Here is a 22,264-nt window from a genome sequence, read left to right on the forward strand (position 1 = left end):
AGGAATAGGGTGCCATTTGGGACAAAGTAAACYCCATAACACACCACATGGAGGAGTAAACTGGGGTTATATTGTTACTTCATGATGTTGGGGGGTTCAGAGAACACTAACTGGATGAKGTGGAGCTGAKCAGATGTGCAAATCAAAGGGACAGCTATKGGAAAGATCATTGCACCTGTATATTATGTATAGTACATTGGTTTGTGTCGTTGCTCAGTGACAGCACATGTGATCTGACCTGGGGGCAAAAATACATACATTATTAGATCAAATGCTTTCCAATACTTCAAGCGCTGCACTTGATTTCGTTTGYCTGAAACAGTMCCAAAAGTGCAAACTCAAATAAATAGATAAATCAAGCACATCTCAAATACTTTCAAGTATTTGACCTATTTTTGGGACCCAGGTCAGGCTGTGGTTGGTTTGTCTGTCCGGCCCGGATCTGGGGTACATCCCAAATGGCAACTTATTCCCTACATAGTGCACTACTTTTGACCAGAGCCCTGTGGGTTTATTGTAATAGGTAGTGCACTATGAAGGGAATAGGGGGCCATTTGGGACATACCCTGGTAGTGGTAGGCCTGCAACAGACCGTCGTTGCAGGCCTACCACTACCGTCCCTAAGCAATGGCTACTGCAAGTAGCGGTAAACCTTGAAGCAGTGGTTGCCAGAATCAGCCACAGCCACGTGTCCATCAGAGGTGAGAGACAGGCCCTGTGGACCATAGAGAGGGTCTGCTGTGGTGTTGATGTAGGACAGGAACGACCCGGAACTATCAAACACCTGCAGGATAATACAAAAACAAGCTGTACTCATAAGTTACATTACTTTGATCTAATGCAAAAGGGCAAACAAAAAATAATGACTAAGGCTGCTTGTTGATCTTGTCATCAAGATCATCATTAACTGACCTGTATTCTGCTGTTCCCCCAGTCAGCAACGATGATGTTCCCGTTGGCATCCACGGCAACGCCCGTCGGGGCGTTGAACTGTCCGTTCCCCTCGCCATGGGAACCAAACTTAAACAGGAACTCCCCGTCTGCACTGTACACCTATTAGGGAAGGGATTCAAACTGTTCAGAAGTAGTGTGTCCAAACTTCAACTCTAGCTCATGTCCACATCCAGGTTCAACCCTAACTCAAACCTCAACCCTAGCTCATGTCCACATCCATGTTCAACTCTAACCTCAACCTCAGCTCATGTTCACATCCAGGTTCAATCCTAACTCTAACCTCAACCCTAGCTCATGTCCACATCCATGTTCAACTCTAGCCTCAATCTCAACCCTAGCTCATGTCCACATCCATGTTCAACTCTAACCTCAACCCTAGCTCATGTCCACATCCATGTTCAACTTTAACCTCAACCTCAGCTCATGTTCACATCCAGGTTCAACCCTAACTCTAACCTCAAACCTAGCTCATGTTCACATCCAGGTTCAACCCTAACTCTAACCTCAAACCTARCTCATGTCCACATCCAGGTTCAACCCTACCTCAACCCTCGCTCATGTCCACACCCAGGTTCAACTCTAACCTCAACCACATCCCTAGCTTCATGTCCACATCCACTAACCCTAACCCTAGCCTCAAGCACAACCTTAAACCACAACCCTAACCTAAACAGTTCAGAGGTAGTCTACTACGCACATCCAACATTGACTATAACATAGTTTGGGGATTTCTACTCCTTTCATTTGAAATGATTCAAACTGACATCAGATAGCCAACAGTGGGAGTGGGACATTTTCCTGTGGCACAGTGACGTACAGTAACTACAGGATGGCAGTGAGGGAGTGACACAAAGCTGCAACAACAGAACACTGAAGGCCTGAAGTCAAAGCATTTTAAACCAACCTGATATGACTACAGTAACACACACACACACACACACACACACACACACACACACACACACACACACACAGAAAGAGAGAATAGTGAGATGTACCTTCACTGAATGATTGTGGAAGTCTGTTACCACAATCTCATTTTTGTTGTTGATCGCCACAAAGTGGGGACCTAGGGTAGGGTAGGGAAGGAGGGGGAGAAGGAGAGATGAGTCATCAACATAACAGTGCAGTAGAGGAAGTTCCAGACTATTTTAGGACATTGTACACAACAGGACTGTGGAAACACTAGCCACAAAGGGAAACACCAAGCAATGTACAACATAAGACATGGCAATGGGCAGTTGTATCATGAAGAGACTGCTATACCATACATCAATACTTACTGAATGCAGGGCCAGATTTACTCAGCTTGGGTTCCAGTGAAATGTTTGTACCACTTTTTTCTAAAAAATAAAAAGGTCAAAGTCAGAGATGAGATTGAAACGAGTGACAGGTTTCTCCATGTAGCTAGTGGAACCATATCATTGGAAGATTATAGAAATGGAAGAGAATCACATTGACCAAAGAGTGAAAACAAGGAGAATACAAGATTTYCCCCACAGTACCTGCAAACTGTCTGATGTGCAAATCAAAGAGACAGCTATGGGAAAGCTCAGTGCATATATTATGTATAGTACATTGGTTTGTGTCGTTGCTCAGTGCTAGCTGTGCCTAGACCTGGTGCAAATACAGTATACTGTACATGTCAAATACTTTCACTTGCACTGTGCTTCTTTTGGTTTGCCTGGTTAAATAGAACAGGAATTGTTCCAAAACTAGTGACAAACAGTGGAATAAGTCCCAAAACTGCAAACCCACAGATAGATCAAGCAAGGAGTGTCTCCCCTACCTGTGAACTGTCTGTCTGACGTCCCCCTGGCTCCAAACTTGGTGACCAGCTTCCCATTGGCCTGGAAGATGAACACGCAGCAGGCCTTGTTGTCCACGGTGATGATGTGTCCGTTCCTGTCCACCGCCACGCCCTTAGGGCCCATCAGACGACCCGCACCGATCTTACTCTGTCAGGGAGCAAGGGAGAAAATGGAGGGTCAGAGGGATGGACAGGGAGAGATGTGATGTGATGAGTCTGACGTCCAAATCAAAGGGGCAGCTATGGGAAAGCTCAGTGYATCTGGTATGTATAGAACATACAAGGAGAGGGGATATAGTAGAGACTGTTTAATGTTGACGTTTCAGCTCGAGATCTTTCTCAAGACCAGTCTCCTAGAGTGACCTGATGACCTCTCACCTTGAACTTTCCGTCGGAGGAGAAGATGCTGACCCAGCGGTTGTCGTAGTCGGCCACGATGATGTCACCGTTCATATCCACGGTGACCCCAGTGGGGCGCTGCAGTTGCCCCGGCGACCGACCCCTGACCCCAAACCTCAGCTTGAATGCCCCATCGTTTGAGAACACCTGGATAAGAATACCGCAGCAACAACATTCAGAAACAGATTTGAGAACCTTTTTCTAAAAGGGACAATAAGGAACAAGGTGGCATTTGAGATTTGCCCTGAAATATGTGTTTGACCTGTGATACTATGATTGAAACTTTAGCCTTACCCTAATACATTTTCTGCTTTGCATCCATTCATTTTTACACTCATTCCACTCTGCACGCTGTCACTTATACACATGGTTACCTTTCTCTCACTGGTTGTACGGCTGTAGTCTCACCTGTATACACTGGTTGTACGGCTGTAGTCTCACCTGTATACACTGGTTGTACGGCTGTAGTCTGCACCTGGTATACACTGGTTGTACGGCTGTAGTCTCACCTGTATACACTGGTTGTACGGCTGTAGTCTCACCTGTTATACACTGGTTGTACGGCTGTAGTCTACCGGTTACACTGGTTGTACGGCTGTAGTCTCACCTGTATACACTGGTTGTACGGCTGTAGTCTCACCTGTATACACTGGTTGTACGGCTGTAGTCTCACTGTATACACTGGTTGTACGGCTGTAGTCTCACCGGTATACACTGGTTGTACGGCTGTAGTCTCACCTGATATAACTGGTTGTTGCTGTCAGCCACAACGATGCGTCCGTTGCTGGAAGTGGAGATTCCCTGGAGGTTTGTAAACTCTGCTTTATCTCTCCCTCTGGTTCCTGTCAAATACACACATCCAATAAGACTGAGTCAAACCACCACACATCCAATAAGAAGCCTGAGTCAATATCACACATCCACTAAGAGAATGAGTCAAACATCAACACATCCACTAAGAAGCCTGAGTCAACATCACACATCCAGTAAGAAGCCTGAGTCAAAATCACACATCCACTAAGAAGCCTGAGTCAAACATCACACATCCACTAAGAAGCCTGAGTCAAACATCACAACCATCCTAAGAAGCCTGATTCAAACATCAACATCCACTAAGAAGCCTGAGTCAAACATCACACATCCACTAAGAAGCCTGAGTCAAACTCAACACATCCACTAAGAAGCCTGAGTCAAACATCACACATCCAGTAAGAAGCCTGAGTCAAACATCACACATCCACTAGAAGCCTGAGTCAAATATCACACATCCACTAAGAAGCCTGAGTCAAACTCACACATCCAGAAGAAGCCTGAGTCAAACATCAACAATCCACTAAGAAGCCTGAGTCAAACATCACACATCCACTAAGAAGCCTGAGTCAAACATCACACATCCACTAAGAAGCCTGAGTCAACATCACACATCCTAAGAAGCCTGAGTCAAACATCACACATCCACTAAGAAGCCTGAGTCAAACATCACACATCCAGTAAGAAGAATGAGTCAAACATCACACATCCACTAAGAAGCCTGAGTCAAACATCACACATCCAGTAAGAAGCCTGAGTCAAACATCACACATCCAGTAAGAAGCCTGAGTCAAACATCACACATCCAGTAAGAAGCCTGAGTCAAACATCACACATCCAGTAAGAAGCCTGAGTCAAACATCCAACATCCAGTAAGAAGCCTGAGTCAAACATCACACATCAGTAAGAAGCCTGAGTCAAACATCACATCCAGTAAGAAGCCTGAGTCCAACATCAACATCCAGTAAGAAGCCTGAGTCAAACATCACACATCCAGTAAGAAGCCTGAGTCAAACATCACACATCCAGTAAGAAGCCTGAGTCTGAGTCAACATCACACATCCAGTAAGAAGCCTGAGTCAAACATCACACATCCAGTAAGAAGCCTGAGTCAAACATCACACATCCAGTAAGAAGCCTGAGTCAAACATCACACATCCATAAGAAGCCTGAGTCAAACATCACACATCCAGTAAGAAGCCTGAGTCAAACATCACACATCCAGTAAGAAGCCTGAGTCAAACATCACACATCCAGTAAGAAGCCTGAGTCAAACATACACAATCCAGTAAGAGCCTGAGTCAAACATCACACATCCAGTAAGAAGCCTGAGTCAAACATCACACATCCAGTAAGAAGCCTGAGTCAAACATCACACATCCAGTAAGAAGCCTGAGTCAAACATCACACATCCAGTAAGAAGCCTGAGTCAAACATCACACATCCAGTAAGAAGCCTGAGTCAACATCACACATCCAGTAAGAAGCCTGAGTCAAACATCACACATCCAGTAAGAAGCCTGAGTCAAACATCACACATCGTAAGAGAAGCCTGAGTCAACATCACCACATGAAATAAGAACACAGAGTCTGTGTCCATGGACCCAAGGGCTAAATAGCAGAGTCACGAGTTATCACAGAGACCTCAAAAGATCTTCRTCAGTAAGATTGCTGGGAGCAGTGAAACAAAGTGTGAGTATTTCCCACAGCATTGTCTGTACCCTGCAGCCTGCACTTTGAGATAACTAAGAGAGCTATTGTCCAACTTGATCGTGATATGTGGTGGTCTTACTTTAGTCTTACTGTACCAACTTCAGTTGCATGCACTGCCTCTGGATACAAGAGTAAAATAACAAGTCAAATGTGAATGTATTCATCAGTAATAGTGCTTAAAAGAAATTATAGGAGCATTGAACCAATGTGTTAGTATTCCCTTCTTTCCCCATGGCTTATTTAGTACCAGGCAGGCTTTTTAACTGATTATCAAAGAGCGTAGCAAAGAAARCTGTTTTTGAAATGTTTTTACTTGCAATATGACTTGTTATTGTCTTACCTACTTTAGTTAAATCCACTTCTTTTAAGTCATAAGATAATCACCTAAATGACTAAAAAGTCAATATGAGCAGCTGTMCCACAGAGTTAGACTAATATTAATAGGTATTACATGTCTCTCTGATCATCACCCACCAACTCTGTAGATGAGTTCATCCTCGATGGGGTTCTCCTTCTTCTTGGTGGTGCTGTACATACTGGAGGGTCTCCTCACAGCCTTCTGTCTGATGTGGCCCCCCGTCCCACTAGGACTCTTCACCCTCCTCTTCACATCGTCTGGAGACTGCAGGACATCCGAGGGCTTGACCGCACGCAGCCGGAACGGACTGCCCCTGACCGGCTGGTCGTACAGGAGGAGAGAGAAGGAGAACTCCCCCTCAGAGCGCATGGTATAGCCCACCTGCAGAATATTATGGAACAGAACCTTATCAGGCACTTCCAGGGGAATATAGTCTTAGACAGTCCTGCTGTATACAAAATAAACACTGTACATTAAACAATTGACACAATACATACAGGTGTCGGAAGTTTACATACACCTTAGCCAAATACATTTAAACTCAGTTTTTCACAATTCCTGACATTTAATCCTAGTAAAAATCCCTGTTTTAGGTCAGTTAGGATCACCACTTTATTTTAAGAATGTGAAATGTCAGAATAATAGTAGAGAGAATGATTTATTTCAGCTTTTATTTCCTTCATCACATTCCCAGTGGGTCAGAAGTTTACATACACTCAATTAGTATTTGGTAGCATTTGCCTTTATAATTGTTTAAAACTTGGCGATCAAACATTTCGGTAGCCTTCCCACAAGCTTCCCACATATAAGTTGGGTGAATTTTTGGCCTCATCCTACTGAATAGAGCTGGGTGTAACCGATCAGTTGTTTGTAGGCCTCCTTGCTCGGCAGACACAATTTTTTCAGTTCTGCCCACAAAAGTGTTCTATATGGATTGAGGTCAGGGATTTGTGGTGGCCACTGCAATATCCTTGGACCTTGTGTGTCTTAAGCATTTTTGCAACACTTTGGAAGTTATGCCTGTGTCATTGTCCATTTGAAACCCATTTGCGACAAAGCTTAACTGCCTGACTGATAGTCTTGAGATGTTGCTTCAAATTAATCCACATATCTTTCCATCCTCAAAGGGGGGGAGTGAATGCATTTTTTGTGAAGTGCACCAGTCCTCCTGCAGCAAAGCACCTCCACAACATGATGCGCCACCGCCGTCTTCACAGTTTGGGATGGTGTTCTTCGGCTTGCTAGCCTCCCCCTTTTTCCTCCAAACATAACGTAATGCGTCATTATGGCCCAAGCAGTTCTATTTTGTTCACTCAGACCAAGGACATTTCTCCAAAAAGTTACGATCTTTGTCCCCATGTGCAGTTTGCAAACCGTAGTCTGACTTTGTTATGGTGGTTTTGGAGCAGTGGCTTCTTCCTTGCTGAGCGGCCTTTCAGGTTATGTGATATAGGACTCGTTTTACTGTGGATATAGATACTTTTGTACCTGTTTCCTCCAGCATCTTCACAAGGTCCTTTGCTGTTGTCTGGGATTGATGTGCACTTTTCACTTTTGCACTCCTTCCCGAGCGCGGTAATGACGGCTGCTGGGTCCCATGGTGTTATTACTTGCGTACTATTGTTTTGTACAGATGAACGTGGTACTTTCAGGCGTTTGGAATTGCCTCCAAGGATGAACCAGGACTTGTGGAGGTCTACAATTGTTTTTTGGAGTTTCTTGACTGATTTCTTTTGATTTTCCCATGATGTCAAGCAAAGATGCACTGAGTTTGAAGGTAGGCCTAGAAATACATCCACAGGTACACCTCCAATTGACTCAAATTATGTCAATTAGCCTATCAGAAGCTTCTAAAGCCATGACATAATTTTCTGATTTTTTTTTGTGATACAGTGAATTATAAGTGAAATAATTTGTCTGTAAACAATTGTTGGAAAAATGACTTGTGTCATGCAGAAAGTAGATGTCCTAACCGACTTGCCAAAACTAGAAATTTGTGGAGTGGTTGAAAAATGAGTTAATGACTCCAACCTAAGTGTATGTAAACTTCCGACTTCAACTGCACATTACATACATTACACAATACATATATTGCAAGTTAGATGTCATACACAATTATCCTCACCTCATACGTCCCATTCTTATTATCCACCACCTCTGTCTCCGTGGTTACCGCCCCGTCCATCGACACGATCTCGGCCCGCAGCGCCGCGTTGCCCGTCTTCACCAGCTCACTGTCCTTGTCCTTGGTCGTCACGGTGACGGTGGTGTGCTGGCCAACCAGGGTGTGGCGTAGTCCCTCTCCCGTGGCAACGGAGGTGTGGCCTACGGCTCCTGTGGTGATGAGCACACCCAGATTCTGGATGGAACGACGAAGACCCTCTGTCTCCACCTGGCAGTCAAGATGGCTGTTCTCATGGGGCTGGGAGGGGGCAAGGGAAGGCTTGTTACGTTTAACCAGCATCCTTATGGCTTCGTCCCGAACGGCAACCTATTCCCTATATAGTGCACTACATTTGACCGGGGCCCATTTGGTACATATACAATGATGATATAATCTATGTATATATGTGAAACAAACAAACGTGTCCACAAACCTGTTCTGGGTAGGTGTGTCGGGCCAGGGCGCTGACCCTCTCTCCCATCTGTTTCTGGACCAGCAGAACCTCTGTAGCACTGCCATGGCTCAGAGCCTGCTCCGTAAAACTACTGCAGCTCTGGATGTTGTCCTTACCCTGCAGGAGAGAGGAGAGCTGGGCCTGGAGCACCTACAGACAGAGAGAAGAGGAGAGATGCTAAGAGAGGGAGGAGGGATAGTTGGAGACAGGGAGGAGAGGTAGTAAGTCAGGGAGAAGAGGAGAGAATGGTAGGTAGGTAGTCAGAAACAGAGTGAAGAGAGGGAGAAAAAGAGGTAAGACAGAGAGAAAGAGAGTGGAGAGATAGTCATTCACAGAAGTAAGAGAGAGGTAGACCATCAATGTGTCCCAAATGACCCCCTATTCCTTATACAGTGCCCTACTTTTGATCAGAACCTTACAGAACCTGGTCAAAAGTAGCGCACTAAAATAGGAAATAGGGTGTCATTTGGAACAGCAGACCTAATCCGGTTGCAGGTACCTTCTGCTTGGTGCAGCAGATGTTCTCCAGGTCAGTGATGAGGGTGGTCTTCCTTAGGTGTAGCGCCCTCTCTAGCTCCTCAAAGGTACTGCTGATCTCTGTCACCGCCTCGTTCTTCCTGTCAGTCAGCCGCTTGGAGATCTCCCCTACCAGCTCTATCGCAGCCCTCAGCTGGGGCAGCCTGGGACAGGAAGAGGAAACAGTATACTGTCACAACTTCACACAGTCAGATCAAGTAACCAACGGGCATGAACAGAGGAACTGACTAAATGTGTGTGCAATTTCCATCGACCTTCAGTCCTCCATTAGAAGCTGAAACCTAGAGACTGGAAAACTGCACTCTGGTACTTTATCATTGTACTTACCAAGACTTATCCAGTGTGTACACACACAGTGGTCAATGAACTCAGAATAGGGCTTTAACAACCCTATAACCGTCCATCATTACAGACAGAGCAGTATAGACCGGTTTACCATCCAGTACCTGTTGCGTATGGCATCCAGCTGGGTCTTCAGGGCTGCTTTCTGTTGCTCCAAGACATCTCTCAGAGGGACAGTCACATGTTCCCTGTGCTCTCCCTCAGTACACTCCAGACACATGGCAGTCTCACACGACTCGCAGTAGAACTCCATCACCTGCAGGGGGCGGAGGGGAGCAACACACAGCACAGCTCAACACACATGATGACTCACCACAGACCAGGCAGGTTCATACAGTGACAAGGTCAAACATGGATACATTTACTCAATGGTTAGGTGCTTGTAATTGGTGTGAATCCACAATTATGAACAATACGCTMACTTCAATAAAAAACTGTCRAGGTCGGCCCTCAGACATTTTTCATTCAACTTGGATAAGTACTGATTTAGCTAGTCCATGGCGCATATCGACTAAGCGTCTCATAGTAGGGGTGATGATCTAGGATCAGTTTTGCCTTTTAGATCATAATGAATCAGATTATATGGACAGATTCTAGATCAGCCCTCCTACTTTGAAATGCTTTGTGGATACAGGTACTGATCTAAAATCAGTTGTGTTTCACTCTAACAGTCAGTGACGCCAATGTATCATCAATTAGATGCCAGACTGAAGCCTACCTTTCCCACTTTGTTGGGGCCAGCAGAGGGCGTAGAGGGTAATAGAAGCCTACCTGCCCTCGTGGTTGGGCAGGAGAAGGGGCAGTGAGGGGTAGATGGGCAGTAGAGGGGAAGTTATGAAAGCCTACCTTGCCCTCGGGGTGGGGCAGGAGAGGGGCAGTAGAGGGTAGATGGGGCAGTAAGGGAATAGAAGCCTACCTTGCCCTCGTGGTTGGGGCAGGAGAGGGGCATTAGGGGTAGATGGGGCAGTAGAGGGTAATAGAAGCTACCCTTGCCCTCGTGGTTGGGGCAGGGAGAGGTGCAAGTAGAGGGGTAGATGGGGCAGTAGAGGGGTAATAGAAGCCTACCTTGCCCTCGTGGTTGGGGCAGGAGAGGCAGTAGAGGGAGGATGGGGCAGTAGAGGGGTAATAGAAGCCTACCTTGCCCTCGTGGTTGGGGCAGGAAGGGTGCAGTAGAGGGGTAGATGGGGCAGTAGAGGGGTAATAGAAGCCTACCTTGCCCCTGGGTTGGGGCAGGAGAGTGGCTGGCAGGCGGCAGCAGCACTGACTGACTCCAGCACACTGCAGGCCTCTGGAGGAGAACACTCTGGGTCCCTCTGCAGCAACCTCCATCAGGTTGGTTATGAAGAAGTTATTCTGCAGCGCGGCCACGCCCTCTCTGGCAGGATGGACGTCTGACGAACACACTGGACACGATAGTGTCAGAGACTGAGGGGGGATGTAGTTCTGTAGGCATCTGGAAAAGACAGGAGAGAACAACAGGGATGGCTTGTTATAAACCATGTCAAGTTAATGGTGCTCATCACATTTAGACAAATGTCAACCCTTTCACCAATTGGCACCAATACAAAGGGTCAAGTCAAGGAGCTTACAACATTGCAGCCCTCTCCAGAAGATGATGTGAACAGAACAGACAGGGCAGATGTCAGTGAGCTGTGTCAGGCAATATGGAGAGCAGAGTGCTGATGAGAGCATTCCTGTCAAGTGAGAGTAGCAGGGTTGGAAAGAGCTGCTAGCTGGCAGCACCACTGTGGACTGTGCCACCATCAGGAGAATGCTCACTGCTCCTCTGTGTTCTCCTTCTCTCTTCCTCCATCTCTCTCAGTCTCTTTCTCATGCTCTCCCTCTCTCTCTCTTTCTCTAGCTGAAAGGTGCTTGTGGCCCCTCCTCCCCATGTGAATATGTGGTGAGATGGGTGAAGCAGCAGTAGCGTGGCACCCTCAGGAGAATGCACCCTGCTCTCCCTCCACCAGGCCTGGGGAGACTGCCTGTCACCTTAAGTCACTGGGAAGCCAAGCTGATAAGGAAATATCTGGCATACACATACATGACTCTCTTGACTTTATGCCGCAATAACTTTCTCTCTCGCAAACATTACCTCATGCCCTGACCTAGTTCAACAACTCACTATTGCAGAGCAGGAAATACATTTTCCTTAGATTAAAATAAGTGAGAAATACATCTGGTAAAGTAGTTTTGCAAAGACCATTAATTTGAGTTCATTTCCTCCTACACAGTAAGATACGGTGCACAAAAATCTACCAGACCCCAGCAGAACCTTGGGGTTGTGCCAGTAGTTAAGGTTAGGGAGAGGTAGGGTTCAAATCCCTTCTCACAGAAGGTGTGTAGTCAGAGCAGGATTTTAGTGTTGTGTTAGTGGTTGGGGTGTAGGGTGTAGGGTGTAGGCCAGGGTTCCCCAACTGGCTGTGATTGTATTTGCCCCCCCCCAAGTTCTGAGCCAAAAAGCACATATTTTTTACATTTTAATTGTTGGACATAAAAGACTGTAAAACACCAGCAAATCAGCTCCAAGTGATTTTAATTTTGGACATCGGTTCCAAAGTATTCCCACGCATAATAGAGAGATATGTGATCATATACAAATGTAAGCAAGGTTTGAAATTATGATGTTTTAGTCAAATATTAGATCTGTTTGGGCTTCTTGCGGTCAAATCAGCAGTCTACAGATTATTTGTMATTATGTTCCGGCCCCCTGATCATCTGCTCAAGAACAAATCGGCCTGAGGCTGAATTTAGTTGATGATCCCTGGTATAGGGTGTATGGTAGAGACTTACTTCTCACAGAAGGTGCGTAGGCAGAGCAGGACTTCAGGGTTGTGGTAGTGGTTAGGTGTGGGTGTATGGTAGAGACTTACTTCTCACAGAAGGTGTGTAGGCAGGGCAGGACTTTAGGGTTGTGGTAGTGGTCCAGACAGATGCTGCAGACCAGGNGGTGTGGGTGTATGGTAGAGACTTACTTCTCACAGAAGGTGTGTAGGCAGGGCAGGACTTTAGGGTTGTGGTAGTGGTCCAGACAGATGCTGCAGACCAGGAACTGCTTGTCTATCTGCCGAACCACCGGGCTGGTGCTGTCCGTCTCACGCTTCGCCATGGCGACAGACATTCACAGGGAGAAGGAGCACAAGCACCTTTTCACCTGAAGAAAGAGAGATGAGCGGGTGAGAACACTGAGAACACTGAGAACACTGAGAACACTGAGAACACTGGCACACAAGCTGCGTTACGAACACAGACTCTTTTCCCTGGAGGGTATCCTTGCTTACTTTTCCTCATAGATTGTCGAAGCATTGGATTGGTGAAAGCATTGCCTTTTCTTACACATGTTAATTCCCTTTAAATCCATTACAGAGTGAGTGAATTAATAGAAAATCATAGTGCAACTATGGAGAAAGAGGAGGCCCCACCTGACCATAGGAAAGGAGGACAGGATCACTATCAGTTCAAGGCTTCACAGGAGTAAGATGGCGTCATGTCATTGTATAGAATAATTACTTGATGACCAGAAACAGCGTCATCATCATCATCATCATCATCATCATCATCATCATCAGGAGATAAAGTCAAGGGTGCTCTCCTAGTTTATCCAACCATATCCCTATAAACACAGATGATCGATCCATTATATTGACCAGATACTCTATTGGCCACTCTAACAATGAAAATAAATGTTAACAAATGGCAGGAAGGCAGTAGGGAGGAGGCAAGATCAGGTGGGACTATTCTAGCCAATGACAGGGCATATACACGTCCGAACAGGCAGAACGGTTACCACACCCACAAAGTAAAATGGGCTATATCGTATTCCTGAAAACAAAAGTTTGCTCTTAAAATCACATTTTAAGAAGATAAATTGTAGAAATAGAAGGGTTTGCAAAGGTAATTGAACTAAATTACTTATCGCGCCGTAGCACTCACTTCTGTCATCATGAAGTGCTTTGAGAGACTAGTTAACGATCATAGCACCTCTACCTTACCTGACACTCTAGACCCACTTCAATTTACTTACCGCCCCAATAGATCCACAGACGATGCAATAGCCATCGCACTGCACACCATCCTATCCCATCTGGACAAGAGGAATTCCTACGTAAAAACGCTGGTCATCGACTATAGCTCAGCATTCAACACCATAGTACCCTCCAAGCTCGTCATTAAGCTCAGGGCCCTGGGTCTGAACCCCGCCCAGTGCATATGGGTCCTGGACTTCCTAACGGGTCACCCCCCATGTGGTGAAGGTAGGAAACAACACCTCCACTTCGCTGATCCTCAAAACAGGGGCCCCACAAGGGTGCATGCTCAGCCCCCTCCTGTACTCCCTGTTCACCCATGACTACGTTGCCATGCACACCAACTCAATCATCAAGTTTGCAGATGACACAACAGTAGTAGGATTGATTACCAACAATGACGAGACAGCCTACAGGGAGGAGGTGAGGCCCTGGTGGAGTGGTGCCAGGAAAATAACCTCTCCCTCAATGTCAACAAAACAAAGGAGCTGATTGTGGACTTCAGGAAACAAAGGAGGGAGCACGTCCCTAACCACATCGAAGGGCCCGCAGTGGAGAAGGTGAAAAGCTTCAAGTTCCTCGGCGTACACATCACTGACAAGCTGAAATGGTCCACCCACACAGACAGCGCCTCTTCAACCTCAGGAGGCTGAAGAAATTTGGCTTGGCCCCTAAAACACACAAACTTTTACAGATGCACAATTGAGAGCATCCTGTCGGGCTGTATCAACCGCACCGCCCACAACCACAGGGCTCTCCAGGGGGTGGTGCGATCTGCCCAACACATCATTGGGGGCAAACTACCTGCTCCAGGACACCTACAGCACCCGGTGTCACAGGAAGGCCAAAAAGTTCAATGACAACAACCACCCGAGCCACTACCTGTTCACCCCGTTATCATCCAGAAGGCGAGGTCAGTACAGGTGCATCAAAACTGGGATCGAGAGATAGAAGCTGTTTTTCAATCTCAAGGCCATCAGATTGTCAAATAGCCATCACTAGCCGGCTTCTACCCGGTTACGGGTATGCATAGAGACTTGGAATCACTTTAATAACAGAACACTAGTCACTTTAATAATGTTTAAATAATGTTTACATACTGCTTTACTCATGTCATATGTATATACTGTATTCTATTCTACTGTATTTTAGTCTATGACACTACTACATTGCTCAATCTAATATTTATATCTTTCTTAATTCCATTATTTTACTTTTAGATTAGTGTGTATAGTGTGTGTAGTGTAATATTACTGAACTGCTTCATGACTTAATGACTGGGGAGACAAATGGATCCATGTGATTACGACTACAGGGCCAGAGGGCCACAGGGCCAGAGGGCTCAGCTTAAAGGCAATCTAACTATCCACACCACCAGCAGCAGTCATACATTCATCACCCAGTGTGAGGAAATGAACCCTTTCACTCAAACCCACAGACATAGAAGTCTGGACTGAGAGGTCACAGAGGTAACAAGAGAACATGGCTGAGCCCAAAATGGTACCCTATTTCCTTTATAGTGCACTACTTTTTAACAATTTTTGGGGGATTTGTTTCTCTGATTTATATATTACGTTTTTAGGGTATAGTAAAATGACATATCAGTGGTTTGAAGTGGACCTAGAGACAGTAATGATGTTGATAGGATATCTGCACATAAAGCCAGAGCTGGCATTACAATGATTTTTATCAGTGGGTCAACTTCAGATTAACAGTGTGGAGATGCCATGCTGTACTGTCTATATGAACACAGATTAACAGTGTAGAGATGCCATGATGATGACATGCTGTACAACACAGATTAACCCCTACATCACCAACAACATACTGCCATGAAGTGTTAACTATTAGTGACAACTGTACATTGCCATACTGCTCTAACATGGTCAAGTCACATTCACGAATCAAGCAGCARTTTCTCTCACAATCTGTAGACACACCATATTAGCCTATATATATAAAAATAAATAAAACATGGTTTGGGTTGACTACTTGATAGATGCTGTATGGTCTTTGTCTTCTGAGAGCCAGGTCATAGAGACATTATGGGTTAGGCCTATTGTATTCTCATAGCAGGACAGAGCAGAGCCACAACCACAGCATGGCCTGGAGCAGATCATTGTGACACCAGCCACGTGCCGCTCTGAGGTCCTGATGCAGACAGGTCTTATTATAGGCGCTGCGGAGAGGAGAGACGAAGGCCTGCTAGTATCAGACCACTGCTACACCACACTACTACAACCACCCACAGTACCACCCACAGTCCTACCCACAGCTTCATCAGACCCAGTGCTACTGTACAGTACTACTATACCACATATCAGCCCAGTGCTACTGTACAGTACTACTATACCACATGTCAGCCCAGTGCTACTGTACAGTACTACTATACCACATATCAGCCCAGTGCTACTGTAAAGTACTACTATACCACATATCAGCCCAGTGCTACTGTACAGTACTACTATACCACATATCAGCCCAGTGCTACTGTACAGTACTACTATACCACANAGTACTACTATACCACATATCAGCCCAGTGCTACTGTACAGTACTACTATACCACATATCAGCCCAGTGCTACTGTACAGTACTACTATACCACATATCAGCCCAGTGCTACTACACAGTAATACTATACCACATATCAGCCCAGTGATAGAGCCCAGTGTTCCCACAAGCCACACACCTACCCCAACACATCCGCCCACTAGCTGCAACCGTTCCATAACCTTGACGCTTTATTTTAGCTTCATATGTAAAAGCTTGTCTTATTCTTCTATATTAGGCTTGGTAATAAGTATGTCCTTATGCAGAAGCAGTCATAAGCTCCTTGTTAAAGAGTAATGTCATCCCTGGTTAGGTCCTACTCTCAGACAGCTTTGATTAAAAAAAAGAAGTACATTCTACTTTAAAATGAAATAGCCAATCCTTTTATGACTCACTACACTCTTAGAAAAAAAAGGTGCCCCTCGAAGAGTTATTCGGCTGTCCCCATAAGAGGACCCTTTTTAGTTGCAAGTAGAACCCTTTCTGCAACCCTTTCTCTTTACCTAGAACCAAAAAGGGTTTCACCTGGAACCAAAAGTGTTCTCCTATAKGGACAGCCGAAGAACGCTTTTGGAACCTTTTTTTCTAAGAGTGTACTCTCTTATACGACATAACCTGTTATGTAGTGATGATTGTCTGCTCTGCAAAGTATGAACACAAATCCCTTTTTTGTCAGTAACACCTAGGATTATGTATAGATCATGTTTAAAACGAGCAGGTTGAAATTACTTTTGAAATGATATGTGTTGCAAAGATCTCATAGCAGGTATTCATAGCCTGCATCTCAAATGGAAACCTATTCCATATACAGTGCACTACTTTTGACCAGGGCCCATAGGGCTCCAGTCACGAGTAGTGCACTATATAGGGAATAGAGTGTCATTTGGGACTCAGCATTACTGGGTGATRCAACATGGCAGGTTACCAGGGATAGAAAGCGGTATGCTACAAAAGAACAAACTGGCCTTAAATCTGTGGGCCTTAAATCCAGCTTGATAAGAGAACAATGTCCACACTGTCTAAAATAACGTATTCACTGAGGGCAGGAAATACTGTATCACAAACAGCCAATTTTGGAGAAAATATTGTGTTAAAAAAGGACATATGGTAGCATGTGGTAATATTATGCTATACAGTTTCAGGCCATGCCTGTGAGTGACCTAGATAGAAACTAATCCAGGGAATGGAATAGAGAGACAGGGGGAAACTCCCTGATATGTGAGAAACATACACACACAGATATCCTACAATTCACTAGAGTGGATGATGTCATAGACCTGCATTTTTAGTCATGTTGCTAAGACACCAATTTCCAATCTAATGAATTATACAATCTCTAATCTCTATGCTTCAACCTTGTTTCTACACAAATGTATAATGACTCACCCTTCACATCTTTACCACCACAGCCCTGATGCAACTAATCCAGGGAATGAATGTGAATACAAGACTGTGTTAGTTCGCTGAGCTAACGCGTCTTCCCTTAGAGAGAAACATCCACTCACCTTTCACATCTTCCCCACCACCACAGCCTGTAGTGTAGGACTGTAAGGCTGTCCCTCAGTCTGGACTCATCTTTCATGTGCTGGGCTTGACTGAGGCTCGGTCAGTAATCTCTCCTCAGAGACAAATCAATTCAACTGATCTCTCAATCTGACTTCTCTGCTCTGTCCAGTTGTGTTCTGTCGTGATGGAGCAGCGGACCAGCAGACCGCTGAGCCTTGGAGCTTTCCTAAAGCTCTCCTGCTCTGCTCACAAACAGACCACAATGAATGCTGCCATTCCCTCCTTCTTTACCCCATCTTTCTGTTCTCCCTCCTGGCTGTCATTTTCTCTCTCTGGTGGTTATTTATTTACACACCAGACTGTGAGATTAGTCGCTTGACACAGTAGACAAAGCATATAGCTCTTCTCTGTGTAACTCTCCAGGCAGTTCCTCCTCTCTCTGTTGTGTTGTTCTGGTGCTGAAAGAGGAAGGAGTAAAAAGAGGAAGCCTTAAAATGTCACTCCTCAAATTCCTCCCTGGTTCCTTCCCCTGTACCTCCTCCTGCCTGACTCCCAGCTGGCCTAGAGGAGAGCTGAATAGCAGTAGCTCTGAGAGGACCACCTGTCTGTATATCTGTCTGTCTGTCTCTCTCTGCATGCCTGTCTGTCCATCTGTCTGTCTGTCTGGGAGCAGTAGTAGGTACATAACAGTAGTATGGTGGTAGGGATATAGCTTCTATACACCGAGAGAGAAAGAGAAGCAGGGAGCTAGCTTCTATACGCACACAGAGAAAGAGAGAGGGAGCTAGCTTCTATACACACAGAGAAAAGCAGGGAGCTAGCTTCTATATACACAGACAGAGAGAGAGAAGCAGGGAGCAAGCTTCTACACACACAGAGAGAGAGAGAGAAGCAGGGTGCTAGCTTCTACACACAGAGAAAAGCAGGGAGCTAGCCTATACTAGAGGTCCACCGATTAATCGGAATGGCCGATTAATTAGGGTCGATTTCAAGTTTTCACAACAATTGTTAATCGGCATTTTTGGACACCGATCATGGCCGATTACATTGCACTCCACGAGGAGACTGCGTGGCAGGCTGACTACCTGTTATGCGAGTGCAGTAAGGAGCCATGGTAAGGTGCTAGCTAACATTCAACTTATCTTATGAAAAACAATCAATCTTAACATAATCACTAGTTAACTACACATGGTTGATGATATTAATAGGTTAACTAGCTTGTCCTGCGTTGCATATAATCGATGCGTGCCTGTTAATTTATCATTGAATCACAGCCTACTTTGCCAAACGGCTAGCATGAGACGGGTTGTAGACTCCGTCTCATGCTACCACTAGAGTGAAAGCACTGCCAGCATTCAAAAGTGACCAAAACATCAGCCAGGAAGCATAGGAACTGAGAAGTGGTCTGTGGTCACCACCTGCAGAACCACTCCTTTATTGGGGGTGTCTTGCTAATTGCCTATAATTTCCACCTTTTGTCTATTCCATTTGCACAACAGCATGTGAAATTTATTGTCAATCAGTGTTGCTTCCTAAGTGGACAGTTTGATTTCACAGAAGTGTGATTGACTTGGAGTTACATTGTGTTGTTTAAAAGTGTTCCCTTTATTTTTTTGAGCAGTGTATATATATATATATATATATATATATATATATATATATATATATATATAAATAAATAAAAATAAATCGCCGATTAAATCAGTTTCGATTTTTTTTGGTCCTCTAATCAGTATCAGCGTTGAAAAATCATAAAATCGGTCAACCTCTAGCCTATACACTCTTAGAGAGTAGTAGATGAACTAGCTCTAGACACAGAAATACACAGGGAGCTAGCTTCTATACAGAGAGATAGAGTAGGGTGAGCTAGCCTGCTGTAGTCTCCCTCAGACCAATAAGCAGAGCATCCAGAGGCATCTGTCTCTGCTGCTGAGGCAGCTCAAACAATCACATTCCTTCTGCTTTCAGCACATATACAATGAGAGCACTGAGCTCTCCCTCCCTCCCTCTCCCTTCTAAACCATCCAGCAGCAGAAACAGTAGCAGTCGGATCTCAGCAACTTGCCTAGCACTATAAAGGGAATAGGGAGCCATTAGGGACACATCCCATATCAGATAATAACCACTTTTGTCAAAAGTAGTGCACTATGTAGGGAATGGGTGCCATTTGGTACACACACATACAGTTGGAGTTGTTCTCAGCCAGCAGCAGCAGAAGCAGCAGGCTAGGCTATAGGGTCCATTGTTTTTCCTGCCCAGTGATTACAAGACCCTGTGACGGAATCTCTGCAGATCCCTTTCCCTCTTTCCCCACACCCCCGCTCTCCCTTCCTCCCTCTGCCTCTCTCGCGCCATAGCCCCCCCTCTCTCGCCCTCTTCCTCTCTTCTCAGCAGCTGAATGAAGCAGCTGAACAGTGACATCAGAAGGGTGCAAGCCAAGACAAACGCTTCAGGCTCCTCCCCTCTATCTCCCTCTTTGCTCTGTGTGTGTGCTGGCTAGTTGCTACACAAAAGCTACTTTGCAGCAAGCCTTCCCTCCTCTCGCGCCCTCTGCTCTGTGTGTGTGCTGGCTAGTTGCTACACAAAGCCTGCAGCAGCCTTCCCTCCTCTATCTCTCTGTATGTTCACTAGTCGAAACGCTAGTCCTGCGGCAGTCTACCGCCCCTCCCTCCACATACACTCACCCGGCAGCCCCCTCCCAGTTCCTCCCACTCGCTTCGCCACAGAAAGAGGATCCGTCTTTAAAAAAAACACTGTGTTCACCAGACAGCAGCTTTGTGCAATAATGCACTCTGACACGTCCGTGGAGAAAGGTTGAATGGCAGATATAACGGTGGGTGTGAAAAGGAGATTCTTAAGCCAAGGTTTACACAGAATTGTAACCTCACACAGAAAGGTGAATCCGTTTCAGCATGGAAGGGGTTTTTCAAACACTGTACAGTGTGTAACCCTCACTCATATAATACAAATACCAACATGTGATTGACAGATGATACATGGAGAGAAAAGGAAAAACAACAGAAAGTGATTTTGTTCTACTATGGAGACTCAGATTCCATCCCAAATGGCGCCCTATTCCCTATGTCATGCATTGCACTATGAAGGGAATAGGGAGCCATTAGGGACACAGCCCATATCAGATAATAACCACAGTCAGATCTGATTCTTAATTCTGATTGATCCAGTGAGGAGTGATGCATGTCTACAGTAATTCTCACCTAAGAACCCTGTCATACTGCCCTTAATGTCAGCATGATGTCAGTATAGATTTCTGTGTGAGGGGTTCTAGTCATGCTTTGGAGAGGGAGGGGAGCCCCAAATGATTTTTGAGACCCAGTCATACCTTCTATGTATGGTATCTCACCCACTCTCTCTCTCTTTCTCCACTAAGTGGCTTAACGGACTCCTGCAGGGCTGGGCTATGTCCACAGTCTGGATCACAGCCTCTCAGACTCTAATGACACAATCCCAGACGCTCAGTAACTAACACGTCTAGTCACCTCTCATCTACAGTAAATTAAAGCTGCACCATAGAGACCCCACATCCACACCCTAGCTGGTAAGGACATGGGCATTGGTAAAGGCTTTAGCATCTTGTCCAAGCCAGACTCCTGTTTCTGGAGCGTGAAGCAGCATGATGTACTGTACAAGTACCACCCCTTGGATAGAAAGCTAGTCTAGAGACATGGCCTTACCTCCAATCCATCTCCTTAATGCAACGTACCAAGCAGAGATGCATCAAGTCCCATTTTTAGAGTCTTTGGTAACTCGACCCGGGACCAAACTCCCAACCTTCCTATCACAGGACGGAAACCACAGGGCCACTGAGTTGGTGTGTGAATAACCTATAAGATGTTACCAACCTCCTGTAAATACATACAGTAAAATCCCTATTCTATATGCTGCAACATTTAGAAGGTGTTGTGAATACTAGTTGTCTGGTTGGATTCTCCTTCCTCTCTAATGTCCCGTCATCATCAGACCATTCTCTGCAGGACGTTGTTTAATCTGCTACCTCACACTGCAGCCTTAGATTCACACAAAACATCACTCTCTGTTTAATCTGCCTGCAGGGATTTACTCTACAACACGTACAGGGATGGAATTGAAGGATTTTGGGGACTGACCAGCTTTGCCAGTAGAAAGTGATTTTTACTAGCACAGGTAGCATGCGTGTCCAAAATCTGTGATATTTGAAAAGACAAAATCTCCCTGGCCTGGCACGCTAATTTTGCAAATGTTCCACTAGCCCGGTCTTCAAAGTACTAGCCATAGGCTAGTTTAATTTCTATCCCTGCATGCACCTCAGCCCTAACGCACACCACCACTGCCCTGGAACCAAAGGGTTAGGAAGTCCATTTGTTGTATTACATTTCATTTTTTCATCATCTGAGTGACTCACCACTGTGTAAATATGTCAGGATGAAGAAGTGAATATAGGCCTACTGCTGTTTGCCTGACTAATGCATAGCAAATTATGTTATCTGTTGTAGACAGACATTTTCACAGAGCAGAAGACTCCACTTAGAGTCTCTCTCTCTTTCCTCTAGGGGAGTCACAACTCCTGGGGTGGGGCTCAAATGACACCACATTCCCTATCTAATGCACTACATTCTACCAAAGCCCCAGCGCACACCATA

The 22,264-nt window shown here is 45.4% G+C and overlaps 1 protein-coding gene across 1 annotated transcript in view; it reads right to left on the reverse strand.

Annotated features, from left to right (window-relative positions):
- Positions 1-534: 534 nt before the first annotated feature.
- LOC111949977 (tripartite motif-containing protein 3) overlaps positions 535-22,264 on the reverse strand; it is a 30,760-nt gene continuing 9,030 nt past the window's right edge. The window contains 16 exon segments of the mRNA XM_023967334.2: positions 535-784; positions 913-1,053; positions 1,953-2,023; positions 2,238-2,297; positions 2,744-2,912; positions 3,143-3,310; positions 3,902-4,005; positions 6,160-6,424; positions 8,169-8,465; positions 8,641-8,811; positions 9,161-9,341; positions 9,645-9,796; positions 10,457-10,488; positions 10,784-10,859; positions 10,861-10,993; positions 12,516-12,694. Coding sequence (XP_023823102.2) covers positions 632-784; positions 913-1,053; positions 1,953-2,023; positions 2,238-2,297; positions 2,744-2,912; positions 3,143-3,310; positions 3,902-4,005; positions 6,160-6,424; positions 8,169-8,465; positions 8,641-8,811; positions 9,161-9,341; positions 9,645-9,796; positions 10,457-10,488; positions 10,784-10,859; positions 10,861-10,993; positions 12,516-12,661 — 2,319 coding nt within the window. The 5' untranslated portion in view covers positions 12,662-12,694 and the 3' untranslated portion in view covers positions 535-631.

The sequence above is a fragment of the Salvelinus sp. IW2-2015 genome, linkage group LG22 (assembly GCF_002910315.2).
Source record: "Salvelinus sp. IW2-2015 linkage group LG22, ASM291031v2, whole genome shotgun sequence".
Taxonomy (NCBI): Eukaryota; Metazoa; Chordata; class Actinopteri; order Salmoniformes; family Salmonidae; genus Salvelinus; species Salvelinus sp. IW2-2015.